The 19,148-nt window shown below is 38.8% G+C and overlaps 1 protein-coding gene across 1 annotated transcript in view; it reads right to left on the bottom strand.

Moving 5' to 3' along the window:
* Positions 1-19,148, bottom strand: part of SLC25A21 (solute carrier family 25 member 21) — a 535,471-nt gene that overhangs the window by 18,687 nt on the left and 497,636 nt on the right. The window contains exon 7 of the mRNA XM_081094811.1: positions 10,015-10,179. Coding sequence (XP_080950937.1) covers positions 10,015-10,179 — 165 coding nt within the window. The remainder of the gene's footprint in view (positions 1-10,014; positions 10,180-19,148) is intronic.

Below are 19,148 nucleotides of genomic sequence, written 5' to 3' on the forward strand. Positions count from 1 at the left end.
TCGTGGAGTCAATGCCAAGAAGAATCGCCGCAGTATTGAAGGCAAAAGGTGGCCCAACGAAGTACTGATGGGGTTGTCATAATAATCTGGCCACTCAGTGTGTGTGTGTGTGTGAGTGTGAGTGTGTGTGTGTGTGTATATATATATATATATATGTATATATATATATATATGTAAATATATATAAATATATATAAATATATATATTTATATCCCACATTCAAAGGCTGTTAAATTGCATTGTTTACCCATATCTTCAGAAAAAAACCCCACTTCTACTGTCGTGGCAAACAACCTGCTTCCCTATTTATAATGGTCTGGCCCTCTAGTAACTTCAGCACAAAATTATAGCTAATTGGCCTACAAACATCAGGTGGTCATAATAATCTGGCCACTCAGTGTGTATATATATATATATATATATATATATATATATATATATATATATATACTCTTTGAATCTTCCTACCTCATGTCAGCCTAAATCACATTTCCTCTGCTCCCTGCAATTCACTCACCCTTTAATTCTTCCTGGTACCACACCAAATCTGAGATCCTTATTATTTTAGCTTTGAGTCATTTTCACAGAGTTCCTAAAGACCTAACTTGAAATCAGTATATTCTGGTAACTCAGACAACCTTAAAATGAGAACATGGAGAGAAATATTCTCTGTTCAGGATTGGCCTTGGATGATTCTAGGTGGATATAATGTTGCTTTTCAAAAATTGCTAAAATAGACTTGCTATTTTAAGAACTAAAATTATTATTCAGAAGTGACTGAAAGAGATTGCCATAAATACTTTGGATAAAAAAACTAAAGACACTATGGTCAAAACTAAAGACTCCTAGGAGTCACATGATTTTCAGGGTATCACAAAACATCTCTTTGCAGAACTCTTTTATTCTTCTCCTTCTTCCCTGAGTGGGAGAGTAGATTGTTTGATGATGAGAATGTCAGAGGAAGCTAGAATGATAGATGAGGGACTCCACGTCACCTAAAAATTATCATCACAGGCTCCAGCACTGAACTGAACCCACAGGATTATATTTAATCATAATGAGTACAAACTGCACAAGTTCAAGATGAGAGAATCTTGACTTGGCTGCTGTTCATGTAATCTTGGACCTTAAATGACCATAAAGATTTATACATGCCAACATCTAGATGTAAAAGCAACACCCATTCACCCCCCTCCAAAACCCTGACAAATACCCCAAGAATTCATCTCTGTCCAATCTTTGGCTGCATTAAGAAAGATATGTGTTCAGATCACAGGAAGGGTTGATCCTAGTGTACTCTGAATTGATCAACTTAAAGCTATAGTATTGTGTTTAGTTCTAACACTGACATTGACAAATATGATACATTTATAGTAGGAGAGACAGACCTCACAGAAAATGAGAAAACATTTTTGAAGAGGAGTTGAGGAACTGTCAATATATTCTGAAGAAGGAACGACTCAAAGGCTCAAGTATCCATTCAGTTAAAGAATCACAGTACAATGGAGCATGGGCCCTGGCACCAGATTGCCTGGGTCCAATCTTTGACAGGATCTTTAGGAGAGGGCACCAAACTCTGACACTTTTTTTGAAGATACCTGCAAAGCCTCTTAAAGGGCTGAGCCATACCACATTCACCTTTGTATGTATACTGGGTCTGACACATCATAGGTGTTTAATAAATTCTTTATCTCTCCCCTATAAAGACATACTACACAAAGAACCAAGGTCTCAGAAGCAATTACAAAGGAGGTTAATACACACACCTGGCAATGACCACAAGGCAAATAATAGCCACTCACATTGCCTGCCCCACAGCTGGCAATGGTCATCATGGAAATGATGTGGTGTGTTGAAATCACAGTTGTCTCCTGGTAACTGAACAAGGAGGCAGCCTGAATGAAATTGAACTGCTTTTTTTTTTTTAAAAAAAAAGAAGAAATTTGCATTTTAGATATTGTAAGTTCTAATGGGTTGAAGTCAACTAGGAGAAGAGTCTGATATCGTATGCCTTTCATTTTCTCTAATCTTGGCTCTCTTTTGTTTTTTTTGTTCATAAACTTTGACAAAAGTATTTTCCCCCTGATATCATGGTATCTTACTATTTGTCTCCCTTTGAATATACCTGTTTTTGAATCTTAAGGAAGAGATACATTTGTTTCCACTTCACAGCTATCAGAAGAATCTATTACAGTGTTTGTTTTTTCTTCATGTGAGATAATTTGGGGAAATGCTGGCTCCTCACTCCACAGAAGGTCACTAACTAAAATGAGATGGTTTAATTGATAAGCATTCTTTAAGGAATGTGGAGTATTCCCAAGATCCTATCCTTGCAGGGCTCTGGGCTTTGGAATGAAATCAAAGTCTTGTTAAAAGCCCAGCATCTAATTGTAGCCATTCAGAAAATAGCCATGAAAATTTCTTCCCCTCCTAAACTATTTGTTCTTTAAAGTGTTGTGAAATGTAAAATAATTTTAAAGGTCTTGCCTGCTTAGCTCAAATTATAAAATACATACAATGTCAAAGTGAGTTGGGTGTAATCAACTCATTAATATATAATAATCAAGTGATAACTATATAACTATATAATTATATAACTATATAAATATATATATATATCTGTCTCTCATATTTATTTATTGGATCTTTTTATTTACATGGGTATTTATTTATTTACATGGGTAGATAATGCCTTTTGAGAGTCAACTATGATATAGTTAACTGAGTATTACCATACAAAATGCAGGAAAGCATTAATATATTTCCTTGGGAACCCAGTAGAATTTTTCTGTTTTGGTGTGCTTTATCTATTCCTTGCCTCAATAAAAGCACTGACCCCAAGGAAAACTAACAAACTGGGTTCCAAAAAGAAAATTCTAAAGGTTGAGAAGTCAGGGCAGACACACAGATGCTTTGAAATGGAGGTAGGCACATGATCAAGAAGAAGTCTTTGAACCAAGTTTATTTCATGAGATTCTACTTCTAGAATTCTTCTATAAATGAAACTTTCCCATGCCAATTTAGTTCCACTTATGTAATATGTTTGACACAACTCTTCAATTAAATCCACTAAAGAACAGTCAACTGCCTTACTATTACTTGTCTAAAAAATTCTGGCCCAGTTACCATCTGCAGCCTCCATTGCCTCCTTTCCCCCATGGTTCACCATACACCAGTTACACTCCTTCCTTATCTTCTCCCAGCTTCCTCAAGCCTCTTTCTGCTTCAGGGGAGACATGCATCTGTTCATCTTCCTCCTCTTGGCTTGGCTAATCTTCATCCTTGAGTCCCAGCCTAGACGTCACCCTTCCCACCAGGGGTCTAGATTAGGCTAGAGGTTATAAGTTACCATAGCTTTAGTTGTCTTTCATGGTACTTAACATGATTGCCATGACTCAGTTCCCTGTGCAATGACTTGTTTATTGTCTGTCTCCTCTGTTGGTCTGTAAACCCCATTAAGGCAGAAGCAGTGCTGACACTTAGCAAGATGGTACCCAGCACATGGTAGATGTGCCATGAATACTTTTGGAATGAATGAATAGAAGGAACCCACTGATAATCTAAAGCTACTTGCACCTCATTTCCATCAACTTGGGTGGTGCCTGACTGTAAAATGTTGGCCTGAAGTTTACTTAAGAAAGTGTCTGAACCTCTGCTCCCCTTTTCTCTGCCCTCCCCATATTCCTCCTTCCGAACACCCCCTCCTCCTCAGGGAGTCTGTGGAAACTGCCAATGAAAGATACTGCTTTTTACTGTAGAATCTTGTCACATATCCTGGAATTTTATAGATAATATATAGTTTTACTCCATTGGTCACCAGAAAAGAGAGCTGTTCTTAATGAAATTTTAATGCTCTTGCCCTTCCCATTACCGGATGATTGGTAAGACCGATGATCGAGTGAGAGAGAATCAGAAAAATAAATGGCCATAAATTAAATCCTACTATGACCCAATTCTACTGAGATTCTTCTTTTCAAAATACAAACAGCTCTGTCTACATTCTCCACTTGAACCCAAAGGTGTATTTTTCATTCAGCTTATTGTGCACCTTAGGGAAGAATATGGCTCTAAATTATGAAACGAATACATTTCCACATTTCTTCAGATAAACTGAGGTGGGTCTGGCACCACCCTCAGGCTTTCTACAGAATCTACAAAACAAAGAAAATGTTAAAAATCAAGAGAAAAAATTTGCATTTCAAAAAGGCAATCTTTTATGAATATTACCTCAACAGAAAATAAAATATGTTTGACTTAAATGCTGTCTGTAGTAAAATGACCACAGGGACAGGTTTAAATGGTGTATTAAGTAAGAAAGATTGAACATATGAAAAATTGTTCTTTCCTAGAATATTTCTAACCCACACATGTAATATATATCATGGCAAAATACAACACAAAAGGTCTATTGTTTTGGAAAAATAACCTACAAACTTGCTTAATTAGTTTACATACAAACTAAAAGCACAGTTTTTCCTGTTGACAGTCATGAGTTTTAGATAGTAATTTTGACCATTATTACTATTTTACTTATGGAAACATATGAAAAACAGAAAATATGGAACTAGAGGACAAAGTTATTAAAGACATGCAACATTTAAATCTCATTTGTGTGTCAACATCACAAATATTATGCTCTGACTATGCCCAACTTGGAAGGGGAATGAAAGAAATTGTTTTTTGGAATGAAAGCTTACTCCCATGGATATTTAAAAAAGATGTCAGCATTTAAGTTAATCGGTATCTGCTTCTAGTGGGCTTTACTTTGAGAAGGATGGCCTCTTTCTGGAGAAGAGGGATAATTCTTCATACTGACATTCCATTCCATTTACTGCAAGATGTAAACGAATGCCTCCAGTAAATGAATTCCATGGCCATTTAATATCCAAAGCAGTCTTTCTCTATTACAGCCACTTATTCACCATTCAGTAGGAACAGCTAGATCCTAAAAATAAATCTGAAAGAATACAACACAGGTCGCCATGTTCAAGCTGTTAATGTCTAGGTTTTCCAGGGCTGTGTCTTATAATTCTGTTTTTATTGTGTACAGACTAAGGATGTGAAAAGAGAGGCCCAGGTTACAGGTCTGAATGAGGCACAAGATAAATTTGGTTATATTATCTGGATATTCTAATTTTTCACTTATTTAAATTTTTTAAAAAAATATTTTTATTGATTTCAAAGAGGAAGGAAGAGGGAGAGAGACATAGAAACATCAATGATGAGAGAGAATCATTGACTGGCTGCCTCCTGCATGCCTCCTGGGGACCAAGCCCACAGCCCAGGCATGTCCCCTTGACCAAAATCGAACCTGGGACCCTTCAGTCTGCAGGCTGATGCTCTCTCCACTGAGCCAAACCAGCTAGGGCCACTTATTCAAATTTTAGTAACCATTTCAAGAGATAACTAGATGAGACAAAATACAAGGTAAAACGTAGAAGCAAAGCATTTCATGGTCCAGTGGGCAGAGTGCTGGCCTCTGGGTCTTTCCCTCTCCATGCTGTGACCTCAGCTAAATCACTTCAGTAACTTTCAGCTCTGGGCCTTAATCTCCCATTCAGTCTCCTTATCTGAAAATGAGTTACTGTGACGAGGATGAGGCAAAATCAGAGAGATCACAAAAATGGTTTTAATAGTATGAAATATCCAGAAGGTCAGAATATTTCTGTAATAATTAGAAAAATGTATCTATGAGAGATCACCAATCTGAAGAGGTAAGCTAAAAACTTCAGGGGTGGATATTTGACCTGAGTTATCTGGGCTTACTGCTGCAAGTTCTTGTTTCACGTCTGCAGACATAGCCCTAGAGTTCAGTAAAATGTGAAAACGTTAACTAGGTACTCTATTTTATGAGATTCTATTAAATTTTTCACTGATTTATTACATGCTGATTATAGAAGCTTCCCACAGCTCAGAATGGTATAAAGAAAAATTACTTTCCCTCCACTGCTCTTGCTTTTTTCTGCCCCTGCCCCACATACATCCATATACACCCATGTATGCACGTGCGCACGCACACACACACACACACACGCACACACACACACGCACACACACACACAACTCCCAATTTCCACTCCCTAGAGATAATCTTTATGGATAGTTTCTTGTAAAATCAAATACTTCAAAAATGGTAAACACTGGAAGATAATTTATAGATTTAAAAATATATTAAATCAAAGAAAAATCAAGAATTATCCCATGCCACTCAGGGTTGGTGAAATCTCAAATTCCCTTGGAACAACAAACTGACCAATTGCTGGATGAGGGAACTGAAATCATGACCCTGTAAACAAAGTGCCCAAAGTGTGTAGCTAGAGACAGCCTACAGCAAAGATGGAGTAAAGCCCGCAAGGAATAGCATCTCCTCCACACGGTTAACAACTCGATGATGTTCTTCAACATGTTTTAATGATTATCATACCTTCCTCTTCACAAAGGATTGATTTATTATGGCTTAAATTTAAAGAATACTGGTTTCCCAGTTTTGAATCAGGCTTAGATTACAGAACACATAAAATCAATGACTTTGTTCTAGGCAAGAAAAAACACAGTGTTCATTTAAGTGCAAAAGAAACAGTCCTGGGGAAAACTTTATGTAGTTCATGCTAACTGTTCCCACCACCAGTTTGCCCCCTCTGCTCCTTCCCTCATCTTTGTCATCAGCACCACCACAACGAACACTTCTATGGCACCTTCAAATTCACAAGCAACTTCACATACTATTTATTTTAATCCTCAAAACAATTTTGTCAGGAAGAATAAACAATCTTAGCTTCTTAATTTGCAGATTAAAAACAAAACAAAACTGAAGCTCCGAGCTGAGAAGTGATTGGCCCAAGACCATTCATCCTGTAAAGGTGCACTTGCCTAGGTATACTGATGACTTCTAAGTGTCAATATCTCCAGCTCAGATCTCTCCTCTCAAGCCCCAGGACCCACAGTCAACGTTCAACATCTGCACTTTGGAGTTCCAAATGTGGTTAAACTCAGTTTCCAGACTAAGTCCATAATATTCTCTCATAAACTTTTTTCTCATTCAAAGGTTTTCTTTCTCAGTGACTGACACCATTATCCTTTCAGTTGTTCAAGGCAAAAGCCTAAGTGTCCCCCCTAACTACCCCGTCTGCTCTCTCTCTCTCTCTCTCTCTCTCTCTCTCTCTATATATATATATATATATATATATATATATATGACTTCATCATCACATCCGATAGATTTTGCCTTCTGAAGATTCCTCAAATCTTTCCATTTCTTATTGTCTTCACCATGAACACTGTCCAATACCTCAGCATCTCACATTGAAATCATTTCCATGTTACACCCCGCCTTTCCCTCACCACCCCTACCCTACTCATATTCCATGCTGCAGCCAGAGTGATTCCCCTGCTTAAAATCTTTGGTTGGCTTCCCAGTGCTCTTCAGATGAAGAAAAGAATCCTTAGCGTGGACTATGAGGGCCAGTATGATCTCATCCCTGTGAACTGGCAAGATAAATGAGCTCTTTCCATAGTTTCAGAATACCATGATGTCATTTAAAAATGAATATTAAAGCTTCTGTTTTTTAATAATGCACATTTATTAATTATAGAATGAAGATTGCACATATAGCTATTTTTAAGCGTTAGTAACATATGAACATATATAAATCTTATTGTCTTCCTGAATTTCTTTCTTATATATAACCAAATTCATTCTATTATACCATATGCATTAATATCCATGCAAAAATCCTGTATAATAAAAGGCTAAGATGCAAATCAACTGAATGACTGGTCACTATGATGTGCACTGACCACCAGGGGGCAGACGCTCAACACAGGAGCTGCCCCCTGGTGGTCAGTGTGCTCCCAACAAGGGGACCACTGCTCAGCCAGAAGCCAGGCTCATGGCTGGTGAGTGCAGCAGCAGTAGCGGAAGCCTCTCCCGCCTCTGCAGCAGCTCTAAGGATGTCTGACTGTCGGACATCCTCCGAGGGCTCCCAGACTGCTAGAGGGCACAGGCCAGGCTGAGAGACCTCCCCCCCAGTGCATGAATTTCATGCACTGGGCCTCTAGTATAGTATATATGATGAAATATATAGGGTGGGGCAAAAATAGATTTACAGTTGTGAGTATGTGAAACACAGTTCATTCTCATGTTATTATTTTATTGTATTGTATTATTTCCATACAAACAACTGTAAACCTGCTTTTGCCCCATCCTGTATTATCCTATCTAATAAAAGATAAAAAGGGTAATTAACTGTACTGTCGCTACACTTCCCATTGGCTAATCAGGGTGATACGCAAATTAACTGCCAACAAAGATGGCGGCCGGCAGCCACGCAGCTGAAGCGAATATGAGGCTTGCTTTCTCCAGTGATGGAGAAAGCCAAGGTTCCCCGCCTGTTGCGGCCTGGGTCTGAGCCCGAAAGCAACAATCTTTCAATTATAGAAACTAAACAAACCCCAGATACCTGCTTTCAGCTGGCCATGGCCTCAGAGCTGGGAGCGCCAGTGACAGCAACAATGTTTCAATTATAGAAGGTAAGTAAATCTCAGAATAAAAAAAAAAAGAAAAAAAGGAGAGGCTGGGAGCTTTAGTCACTGGCCAGTCTGAAAATGGCCCTCAGCCCCTCACCCAGACTGGCTAGGCACCCCAGTGGGGACCCCCACCCTAAAGGGGGTGTGGCCAGCCTGAAAACAGCCATCAGTCCCTCATCCAGGCTGGCCAGGCACCCCAGTGGGGGCCTTGAAAATTTTTAATTGTTGAACAAGGGATCTTGCATTCTCATTTTCCCTCAGCCTCACATTGTTTAACCCATTCTTGCTAAAAAGAATGTTAATATATTAAAAGCCAAAGTCTTTCATGTCATCCAGGTTCCGAGTGTTCATTGCACTCTATTTCTATACTTCATGAACGCAACAGGAGAAGAAGAGCTGAGGACCACCAGAGTCAGAATTGTCAGTCAGTGGGAGGATCTACCTATATTGTGGCCAATCATAGATTTCAGATGAACAAAACAAGCTTCTACTCAATAAATGAGATTTCCAAGTACAGTGAAACCTGGTTAACAACTTTGGCTAGTGAGTGAGGTAATGCCACAGATGGGTAACTTGGAGCATGCCTTGGATTCAGCTGTCCTCATACTTGCGATAAATCTTGGCCTAGAATATGGGGAGTAGCTGGGCAAAGATAGATATAAATAACTTCACATTAGGAATATTTTTATGACTTATAAAAAGTCCTTCAATGCTTCTGTACTAAGCTAAATGAAAAACTGAACCCCTCCCGGAAGCCGCCTGCATGTGAAAAATGTTGCCCCAACTGCTGCTTCCAGGGTCGCAATTTTTATTGCCAGCAGGCGATCTGATGGTGGGGAAATTCCTCGGAAAAGCCCACAGATGCCCATTTTAAAGCACATCGTGTAGTATTTTTATCTTCTAGAAGTTGAAAGGCTGCTGGCATCTGTAAGTTACCATTTAAAAGATAATAATGATTATTATTATTTTGCTTCAAAAGCAAATGATCCTAGAAGAACTTGTTTAATACTTGCCTTAATTAACTTATGCAAACTTAACAATTAAGATCTAGGTAATATTTCAATTTTAGGCTGACGATTTTCCTCATGAGCTCAGAATTTATTTACAACACAAATATTTAAACTTTCTGAGAACGTTATGCTTTTAAGATAAAAATTAAGTAATAACATAGTTTCTAGAAATCCCCATTAGTGATAAATGTGAAGCATTCATGTGCAATGGCACATTCAGGTATAATGTGATTGGTGTCAGACTTGGGCTCAAGTCTCTGCTTTGCTATTTACTATGTGATCCCGGGTACATGACTTGATATTTCCAAATTCAGAACAGGATAACAACAATGAATGAATAAGGCTGGTGTGAGGATCCATCATGTGAGTGATGTAAGTGTTCAGCACAGTGACCGGGACATGATAAACACTCCACAAAGGCAGCTATCATCATTGATAAGATTTTCCCTCCAGAATTTTAATAGATTAAGCAGTTACCTTATTGACAGGAATAATGTTTTTGACATTATAGTAGAAGCCAAAATAAACCATGTTGAAAACTCCATGACGTCCCAAAGTTGCTGTAAATCCTTTGTTGAGGCCCTGGAGTCCCAAACCTTCCGTCTTAATGATGTGTCTTGCGTAGCTCATAGTGGATGGCTGCTGCAGGAGAGAGGGGCAAAGCCAGAAAAGATCATCTTTCAGAATGTGAGATAGAATAAATTACTATATAGCTATCCTTCAAGCCAGAATTATTAGGGACTTCTTTCCCCAAACATGAACAATCAGGTCTAAATCCATGCTTTTAAAATTAGGAAACCCAAAAAGTAAACAAAATTGCATGTATAACAACAGGCCTTAAAGGGAAGATTGTTGGCAAAGAGAAACATCTTTGGTGGAATTAGTGAAACTAATGTCAAGTAATAACTACCACCACTTTCAACATGTTAATAGTTGTATTCAATTCTGGATTATCCACACTAATGGAGGGGATTAGCTATATGGATATACTGTTAATCCATATCTGTGTATAATCCAAAAGGAATTTATATTTGGTTCCTGAATTCAGTGTATTTACCTTTCCATTTCTGTTTTCTAAAGCAAATGTTACATTGCCTCAACAGTTTAAATGGGTGCTAAGCTAGAAATCAGGCCTGGCTAGATGATTGTAGACTCCCTCCTGAGGGCGGGCAATCAGCATGTGTATTACTTGCTGTGATAAATGACAAATCAGTGGTGTTGGGAGTACTGGGGTACCTCTAATTCACTCCTTTGCAGTCCTCTGATTGATTACCCAAGGCTGAAATACCTTGACTGCTGGAATCAGTCTACTGCTATTTCTGGAACACGTTAAAGAGCTCACTGTTCATTACAATACAATTATAACAACTTATGTGGGTTTTTTAAAAAAAGGTTGTTTCCTTTTTGGAAGTATGGTACAAAGGATAGCTCTTCTTGTTAAATTTTCAATGGTAAATAGAAGAAATATTCAGTATGTATGTATTACTGTGCCCATAAGGCAAGCGGCTGGGCTGGTATTTGTATGCTATTTCACTGGAGCAGGTTGCTGGTGTGGTCCTGGCGTCCGATATGCTTTCTGACTAAAGTGTTCTTATCATGTGCAAGTAAAGCTGCATCGGCAGAACAGAATAAAACAAACCCAATCAAGGCTTTTTATCTAACTTGTATTTATAGCTATGTCATTAACATGATGCATTAAATGAGCTTGTTTATACAGTAAATCCTATAGTTTTTACTCATAAATGTTTTTAAAACTCTAGCTATAATTCTACACTCAGCGTCATCTTTTCAGTTTAGAATATTAATTAGAATAAATTAGATTGAGCTTCAGAAAATCCTTTTTGTAACATGAAAAAAATCACATGAGAATGTATCTTAAAACAACAAAAGACATTTCATATAGGAGAACCAAAAATCCTCAGAAGGTTAGAGTTCACTCTGTTTTAGAAAATGGGACGTTTTTGTTTGTGTTCTGGCCCATTTGACTATTAACCCAAATTGTTTATTTTGATTTTCAAAATAGACTGGAGGACAAGTTGAGCAGAAGTTCATTTCTGTTGGAGAGACTCTGGATGTGCTGAGCAAACTGCTCGGCACTGCTCGCTTGCCCTGAGGACGGCGGCCTACAGGGCAGGGGAAAGGAGAGGTGGCACTTCCTCTGGGCAGGGCAGGAACAGGGCAGAAGTAAGGCCTCCTGGGCCAAGGTTGATCAATAGTGGTGTTCCCTGCATCCAGCCCAGGCTTTCCCTCCCTCCTCACACACTCTGAGGCCTTGAGGTTCAGGAAGATGAGAACTCATCTAGATTCTAGACTCAGAGCAAAGGAGGAACCAACAGCTTTGAATGAAAGTGCAGATTAGCATAGCTTTCTCTAAGTGAAACAGATCTAAAGATGAGTCTATTGTTTAAAAATCCTAGTGTGATAAATTATCAGAATTAAAAGAGTAGACTTCTATTAGATCTTGGTGAAGGTCAACAAATATTCAAGTGACTTTTACTGATGGTCTAGTGTCTGCTTTTCCTTGCTTTGGGTGGTAGGTGGGTACAAGAAAGTATAGCACATGGATTTTGAACTCAAGTGCCTTATTGAATTTGAACTCGTTATGAATCATTAAATAAATCAAAGGGTAGTATAGTAGCTAGAAATAGGGGGTCAGAGCCAGACAGCTCCAGGTCTGAGTCTTAGCAGTACCACTTGCTAGCCCAAGTGATCATTTCATCCTCTGATTTATCTTCACTTTACTCAATTATGAAATAAGGATAATAATACAATCTTCTTCACAGGATTGTTATGATAAGTAAGTCAATGAACTATGTCCTCTGTAAGAATTCACTGTATGCTAGCTGTTAATAATAGCAATAAGGCTTATAAAAAGTAGTTGTAATAATTAAATAACAGATGGGAAATGACAATCAAAAGGTGGAGGCTGATTTGAGGAAGAGGAAGGACGTGGATAACTAGCCTCCTCCTTCTCATTCCTTCCTTTCCCTTTTCTAGAGCCCAGGACCCTTGGGACAAAGTCTAAAAGAAATGCATCCAGAATGCAAATCATAGGTCGGCTTCCTCTGAGGCTCACCAAATCCAACCTCTGGGCTAGAGATCTCCTTCCATGGTTAGTTCCTTACCCTGGAAGCGTTCCTCTTGGGAGCAGTAGGTCCTGTAAATTGCCTCTTCCCTATCCCTCAGTAAGAATTATCAGTAAGAACTCTCAGGCTGGGAATGGAAAAACACACTAATCGGGCCTTCACCTCACACATTCGTGTATGTTAGCAGGTATCTGGAACACAGTGAGTGCTCATCAATATTATCCATATCCTAGACTCTTAGTACTTTACATAGCATCTTATTTAATCCTCTCAACAGGTGTGTGAGATAGGTATTATCATACCCCCATCTGACAGATGAGGAAACTAAGGTCAAGTTACTGACCAAAGATCACAGAGTGCGTGGTAATGCCAAGTGCAAACTGAGCAACCCCCACAACTCCAAGTTTGTACTTTTATGCTCTGCTTAGATTTGCCATCGTAGCATATATGATTTCTTCTAAAAAAAAAAAAAACCCTGTAAGGTGGGAAGTAGGTATATTCTCCTAATTTTTCAGGTAAGGAGACCAAGGATTGTTAAGTAATATTCCTAAAGTGAAAATATTGGTAAATGGCTTAACCAGAATTCTGCTTCTAACCCAGTGCTGTTCACATTCTGTGGACTCATTCTTGTTATACATACGCAGTAAGATATTCAGAGTCTGATAATCCAACTCATACAGGTAATAGATACATGATAACACAGGGCATTGAGATTTAGGAAAACCTGAACTGAAATTCCCGTAAAAATTAGAAGTGTGCTTTTTGCTTCATTCAGTGACACTGCATCACACACATGTAAGCAAATATTTAATTAGAAAGGCAAAACGTGACTTCCACTAGGATGCTTAAATAGGAAAATAGAGAGTCATTTTGACTAGATCTCTGTAAACACAAGGAATTTTACTAAACTTATTTGATTACTGGGCTTCCATTTCAAAACCAAATGGTGACTGATTAGCAACATCAGTCAAATGATTCCAATACTATCCAGCCCAGCAGGTCACCCACAGTTTGGTTTCCTTCCAATATTTAGATTCACTCCAGTTTTCATATTTAGTTACCAAATGTGGGCCAAATGGCATTCTAAGTTCCCTAGATGTACCTTTTATTGACTGGACCAGAGCTGCAAGCATGGGAGAACAGTGGATCGGAATGTAGCTGATATTGTGATACCACACAGCTTTCCCTGCCAGAAGTATTTCCATTTGAAGGAACTCAAAGTCTTCTTTAACTTTGACCTCTGCTGTTGCCAAGTGTGAATTGGTGGGAACTCACTGTTTCTCCCTGCACCATTTATTTAACAATATTTATTGAGTACCTCCTAGTTGCCATGCACTGTGCTAAGTGTAGCACTTTGCCCATATCCTAGAAACATAAATGTTTTTGCTTTGGTTTTTATTTGGAGAGATATGCTGATAATTTTTGTAAGTACCATGAAAGACAAAGCTGTGAGAATATTCCATAATACTTATGAAATATGGAATCAAATTTCCGTTTTAAAAGTCCCTAAGTTGCTTACTGGAAAGAGAAGGCCCTTTGCCTGTACAGTGCTCCCAGGCACCACTCCAGGGCTCCGATTCCTTACCCTCTGAGAGCCCAATATTACCAACAAATCACTGAGATGCCTTATAGCAGCCTAAGCTATTTTTCTTGGAGTTCCTCCCTCCAACTACTGTCCATAGCTAGCTCTGATTAGCTTGTGAGATCACAGACAGAGGTTTCAGGTGGTGAGCGCTGTTCCCCGGGTAAACAGCTATCAGAGAATGGCCACTAGGTCCAGGCGAGGGGTGCGTGTCAGTGGATTTCTCATTCCTTCCAGCCAGGGAAGAGCTCTCGGCACACCAGGTCAAAACACAGCACGCTCCACATTTGTTCCTTTACTGCTTCCTAAGGCAAGGTGATTTTTGCTGCATTTTAGAGCGAATAGAATAAGGATGTTGCACTGGATTTCATCACACGGTTGAAAGGCAAACTGTGAGAACTTTATACAGTGAAGTGAGTGTCATCATCAGGGTCCTCAGAAAAACACTGATTTGTTAAGAAAGAGAAGACCCAACTGCTACATTCAGGTAGGAAAATACCCATGCTCTTCAGGAGATAGATAATCACTTATGCTTTTCATTACTCAAGTGAAGTCTTGAAGCATTTTCATAAATTTGAAAAAAAAACACCTGAGAACAAAATGTAAGTGAGAGGAGAGGAATCAGGCTGAAAAATCCCACATTTACAATTTATTTTAGCTTAGATACATCACTAATTCATCATTACAGTTTATTTGAATAGGGCATGATTATGGACAAAAAGACACCCCAAATATAATTATGTTGTATCTAGAGTTTTACATTTGATAAACAGATCCATTTTAGAACAATCTGTGAGCGAAGAATGATTTGCTATAAACAAACTCTCCCAGATGCTGAGCCACAAGCTACATGAACACCAGGTTGATGCCCAATAATGGTGCCTGGAGGAGCATGGGGCCCTCTGGGTGACCAGTGCTGACTCTGCCGGCCAGGCCCTGCACAGTGGGCAGGCAGGGAGACGGTGGCCTTAGCACAGGGGAAACGTCTAAGAAGAAACTGACAACATGGCTGCTTTTTCGTGGGTCCAGAAACACTTGATTTCCCCCTAAGTTTCTTAATTAACCACATTTCTTTATCTTAATGAAAAAAAAGAGATTTCAATGTTAATGCTGTTTCTTAGAGCCATTCACACTCCATTGGGCTTAATTTTTCTTATTCATAAAATAGAGATAAAACTACTCATAGGGACAATGGGAGAATTTGAAATACCAAGTGTGTGTGAGCAGTTACCAGAACAATGGGATTAGAGGGAGGTGTCTGCAGAAGTCATCAATTATTTTTTTCATTAGATAGAGCTGTATTACTTGTGGAAAAAACACACTGTGCATTACTTTTGCAATTTACAGAATTACATGAATTTTCTAAAAACATTAAATAGAAAAAAAAAACACATAAGGCATGTTGCACAGTGTCTGGCATGTAGTAGATATTCTGTAAATGGTAGCGATTACCATCACTTCAAAGTCTCCATTCAGAAAGCAAAAATCTAGGGTTCCTGGCACAGCTGAATGGAAGGCTGAAGTCTATTTTCTATAAATGATAATAGAGAGGCAACTTGGCTGCTGCCTTAGGTATTGTTGAAAGATAACTATAGGAATGGATTCATATACATAATTCACTTTTCTGCCCACAGAATCATAAACTGGAAAGAAATAATTTATGTGCTGAACAGTTTCCAGGCAGTGTTTCACATAGTAATGCAGGAAAAATTTGAACTTAACTCAATACATCATTCATGAACGTTGACATGCCCTTGAAGCTGGCTTTTACACTATCTGAAAACAGCCACACACTCACTCTCTATATAACTCAACTTCATCTTCTTGAAAGAGGATCACAAAATGCGGTCCTTTTATTCACAGTATGTTGACTCTACATAATATATCTAAGTTTAAATATTTGTTAATTGCCTATGAAGAAAATAATCACTAAGCTTTGTGATATCATATAAGATCTAATTGGTTTCTATTAGATTATTAAGCTCCCAGGATAAAGTGTTTAGAATTACATTTAGTGATATTATTCAAACTCAGATGAAAAAAAAAATCCCTATCTTTAAAGATGCTATCAATGATACGTTTGCTATCTATTTATTGATCCTTAAATTATAATCACAGAGCATATGTAGAAGACTCATTATTCCTTTCTTGAACTGAACATCTTTAAAAGCTAAATGGAGGAGAAAGAGGCTTTTGCAATTTCCTAAAGGTTTAGTTTCATGTTTGGGGGAGAGAATGATTATGTTCATATGTAATGCAGATAAAAATGACAGACTAGAAGGAAACCTGTGCCCCCTCCACACATCAGAAGCCAATCCTATAGACCTCAGGGAAGGAAAACATAACCCGTTAGCCAAATAATAACTTTGAAGTAGATTTCAAAGTGATGAGAAAAACTGGGAAACAATTCATACAAGATTTTGCTTCTGGGGAGAAATTCACATTTTTCCAGCCTAGCAGAGAGCATGACAGCCAAATAGTGCTTTGGCCTCACGCAACTGATACCAGGTTTCCAGTTCTTATAAATAAATATACAGATAAAAAATGATGCGTCCGCTTAAGAGGGGAGAAAGTTCCTGTAAGGACAACAAGCTACAGAGTCACACTTTTGGAAAGACTGGAAGTCTCCAGTAGAGAAATCCTTGGGCTAGCCCTAAGCCAAAAAGACTACAAACCAGAACACTTTCCTTGGATTTAGTTTGAAGGACAGGGGGAAATTTGGGTCTATCCGGATTTTATCTGAACATGTTTTTACACCCACTGAACCAAACCAGAGCATGACAAAGCTGTGATTTATCTGCTCCCCACAGAAGGTCAAGCATATTTAAACTAGAGACCGGTTTTCTTTTTGTGACTGACCAGTTGACTATATTTGCTGTGAATTTTAAGATGCTGGCCAAGATTCTCATGTTGGAATTGGAGGAAGTGTGGCAGGGCTTACTCTTTAGCTGATATGGTGGCAATTTAAAAAGGGGAGAAGAGACAAGCACACCTATTGAAATACTTTACACAGAAGCTGGAAGCAAAAGAAAGAAGTATCAGAAACCAAATTAACCACAATTTCCATTAAATTTTTAGAACAGTTTATGGCTAACGTGGGTGGGAAGGCATATTTTATGGGTAACTTCTGATTGGCTAGAGAATAAGTTCTAGACCACAGAGGGGAGAACCCAGGCAGCTGGAACCAGCAGAGTACTTGCCATTACTAAGAAATCCCAATGGGAGCTGCACTTGGGGCTCCAAGAACACAATGGACACAGCCTCTGCTCTCAGCTAATAATGCCCTAGAACCCCAGCTGGAGGCCCCTGTCCTAGATCTCATGCTGCAGAGGGACCCGTTCTGGCTTTCTGCCAGCCATGTTCTCCCCACAGGGCCAAGAGGGCATCTACTTACATCCCACAACCTGCTTCTAGACCAGTGATGGTGAACCTTTTGAGCTCAGCGTGTCAGCATTTTGAAAAACCCTAACTTAACTCTGGTGCCGTGTCACATATAGAAATGTTTTGATATTTGCAACCATAGTAAAACAAAGATTTATATTTTTGATATTTATTTTATATATTTAAATGCCATTTAACAAAGAAAAATCAACCAAAAAAAATGAATTCATAGGTTCGCCATCACTGTTCTAGACCATGCTCTGTGCACCAGAAACCATGGCAGTCCTTTGCTCCTTCATCACTCTGTTGTCGCCTCTAAGACTTGAGTGTAATGTTAACTACCGCTGCCTTAGTATGTCTTCTACTGAAGAGCCCCTCTCAACTACCACAACTTCTTAGGAAATTTTCATGTTTGAAGGACTAATTTGTGACTCCCCTCCTCAAGCTGACAAAATAGGAAAAAACACAATTACTGTGCAGCATGTAGGGTGGTGCACACCCAGGAGGGGAGACATGCTGCCCCAGAAACTCACAGCACTGGCAGAACAAGAGTTATCTACCTGCAAAATAGCCTCTGAGGAAACTTCTCTGCTTTCCTTAAAGGTGTCAAGCCATGATTCTGCAGCTACCTATCCATTCCGTGTTCCACCACAGCTGGTAGCTGTAATTGACTGAAAAGGCTGAAAATGAGCTTACTAGTTCGCAGCCTTCATGTGACGTGACCAAGAAGGCTTGATCAATAACCCACATTAACTTTATATGATTATTCCAGAGGGGAAATGTCTTGATTCAGGTAGAATTCATTCTGCTTTAAATGCTTTCAGTGTCATCTCTAACTTCTGCTGCTATATGCTATTTATTTATAGCAAGCAGATACCCAACTAGTATTGATGACAGTGGACCTGTGTTTAAAGACCTTGTCAATAGGCACTGGAACTAGGCTGCCAGCCCTTAGGCCCTGCTACAGAATTCAGGCTAAATGGATCCTATTGGCAGCTGAGAATGACCTAAAGAAGCAGCCTGACCATTGCTCAGTAAGCTGTTTTCATGCCCACACTGGTGTCACTTGTGACTGCTCAATATTAATCAGGTCAAAATCTCAAGATAACCTGTCTCTATTTGAACTTAAGGATTTATAAGATCAACTTGCATCTAGAAATAGTTATCTTTGGTTGAGTGCTTATCATGTACCAGGTGCTGTGTTAAGACTTTTGTATATATCATCACATTTAAATGTGCATCCAAAGCATCTTGTAATAATAACTACTAACACATTAAACCATAACTATATGTCAGACTGTATTGACAGCTTGACACCATTTGAAGTGACCATTACTACTATCCTTTCCTAACAAAAGAGGAACAGTTTGAGTCCTAAATGGGCTAGCAAGTCATTCCTACCAGGATCAGTTGGGAAGGTTTTCCCTAAGGCAGGCTTGATCCTGGCAGAGCCATTAGAACACTTCTTTTGGATTAATTACTTTTCTTGTTACTGTTCTGTATTTTCTAAGTCTTATATGATGAGCAACTTTTAGAGTAAGTGTTCACAGAATACTTAATGT

This window comes from Myotis nattereri, assembly GCF_964212035.1.
Source record: "Myotis nattereri genome assembly, chromosome: 1".
Classification (NCBI taxonomy): Eukaryota; Metazoa; Chordata; class Mammalia; order Chiroptera; family Vespertilionidae; genus Myotis; species Myotis nattereri.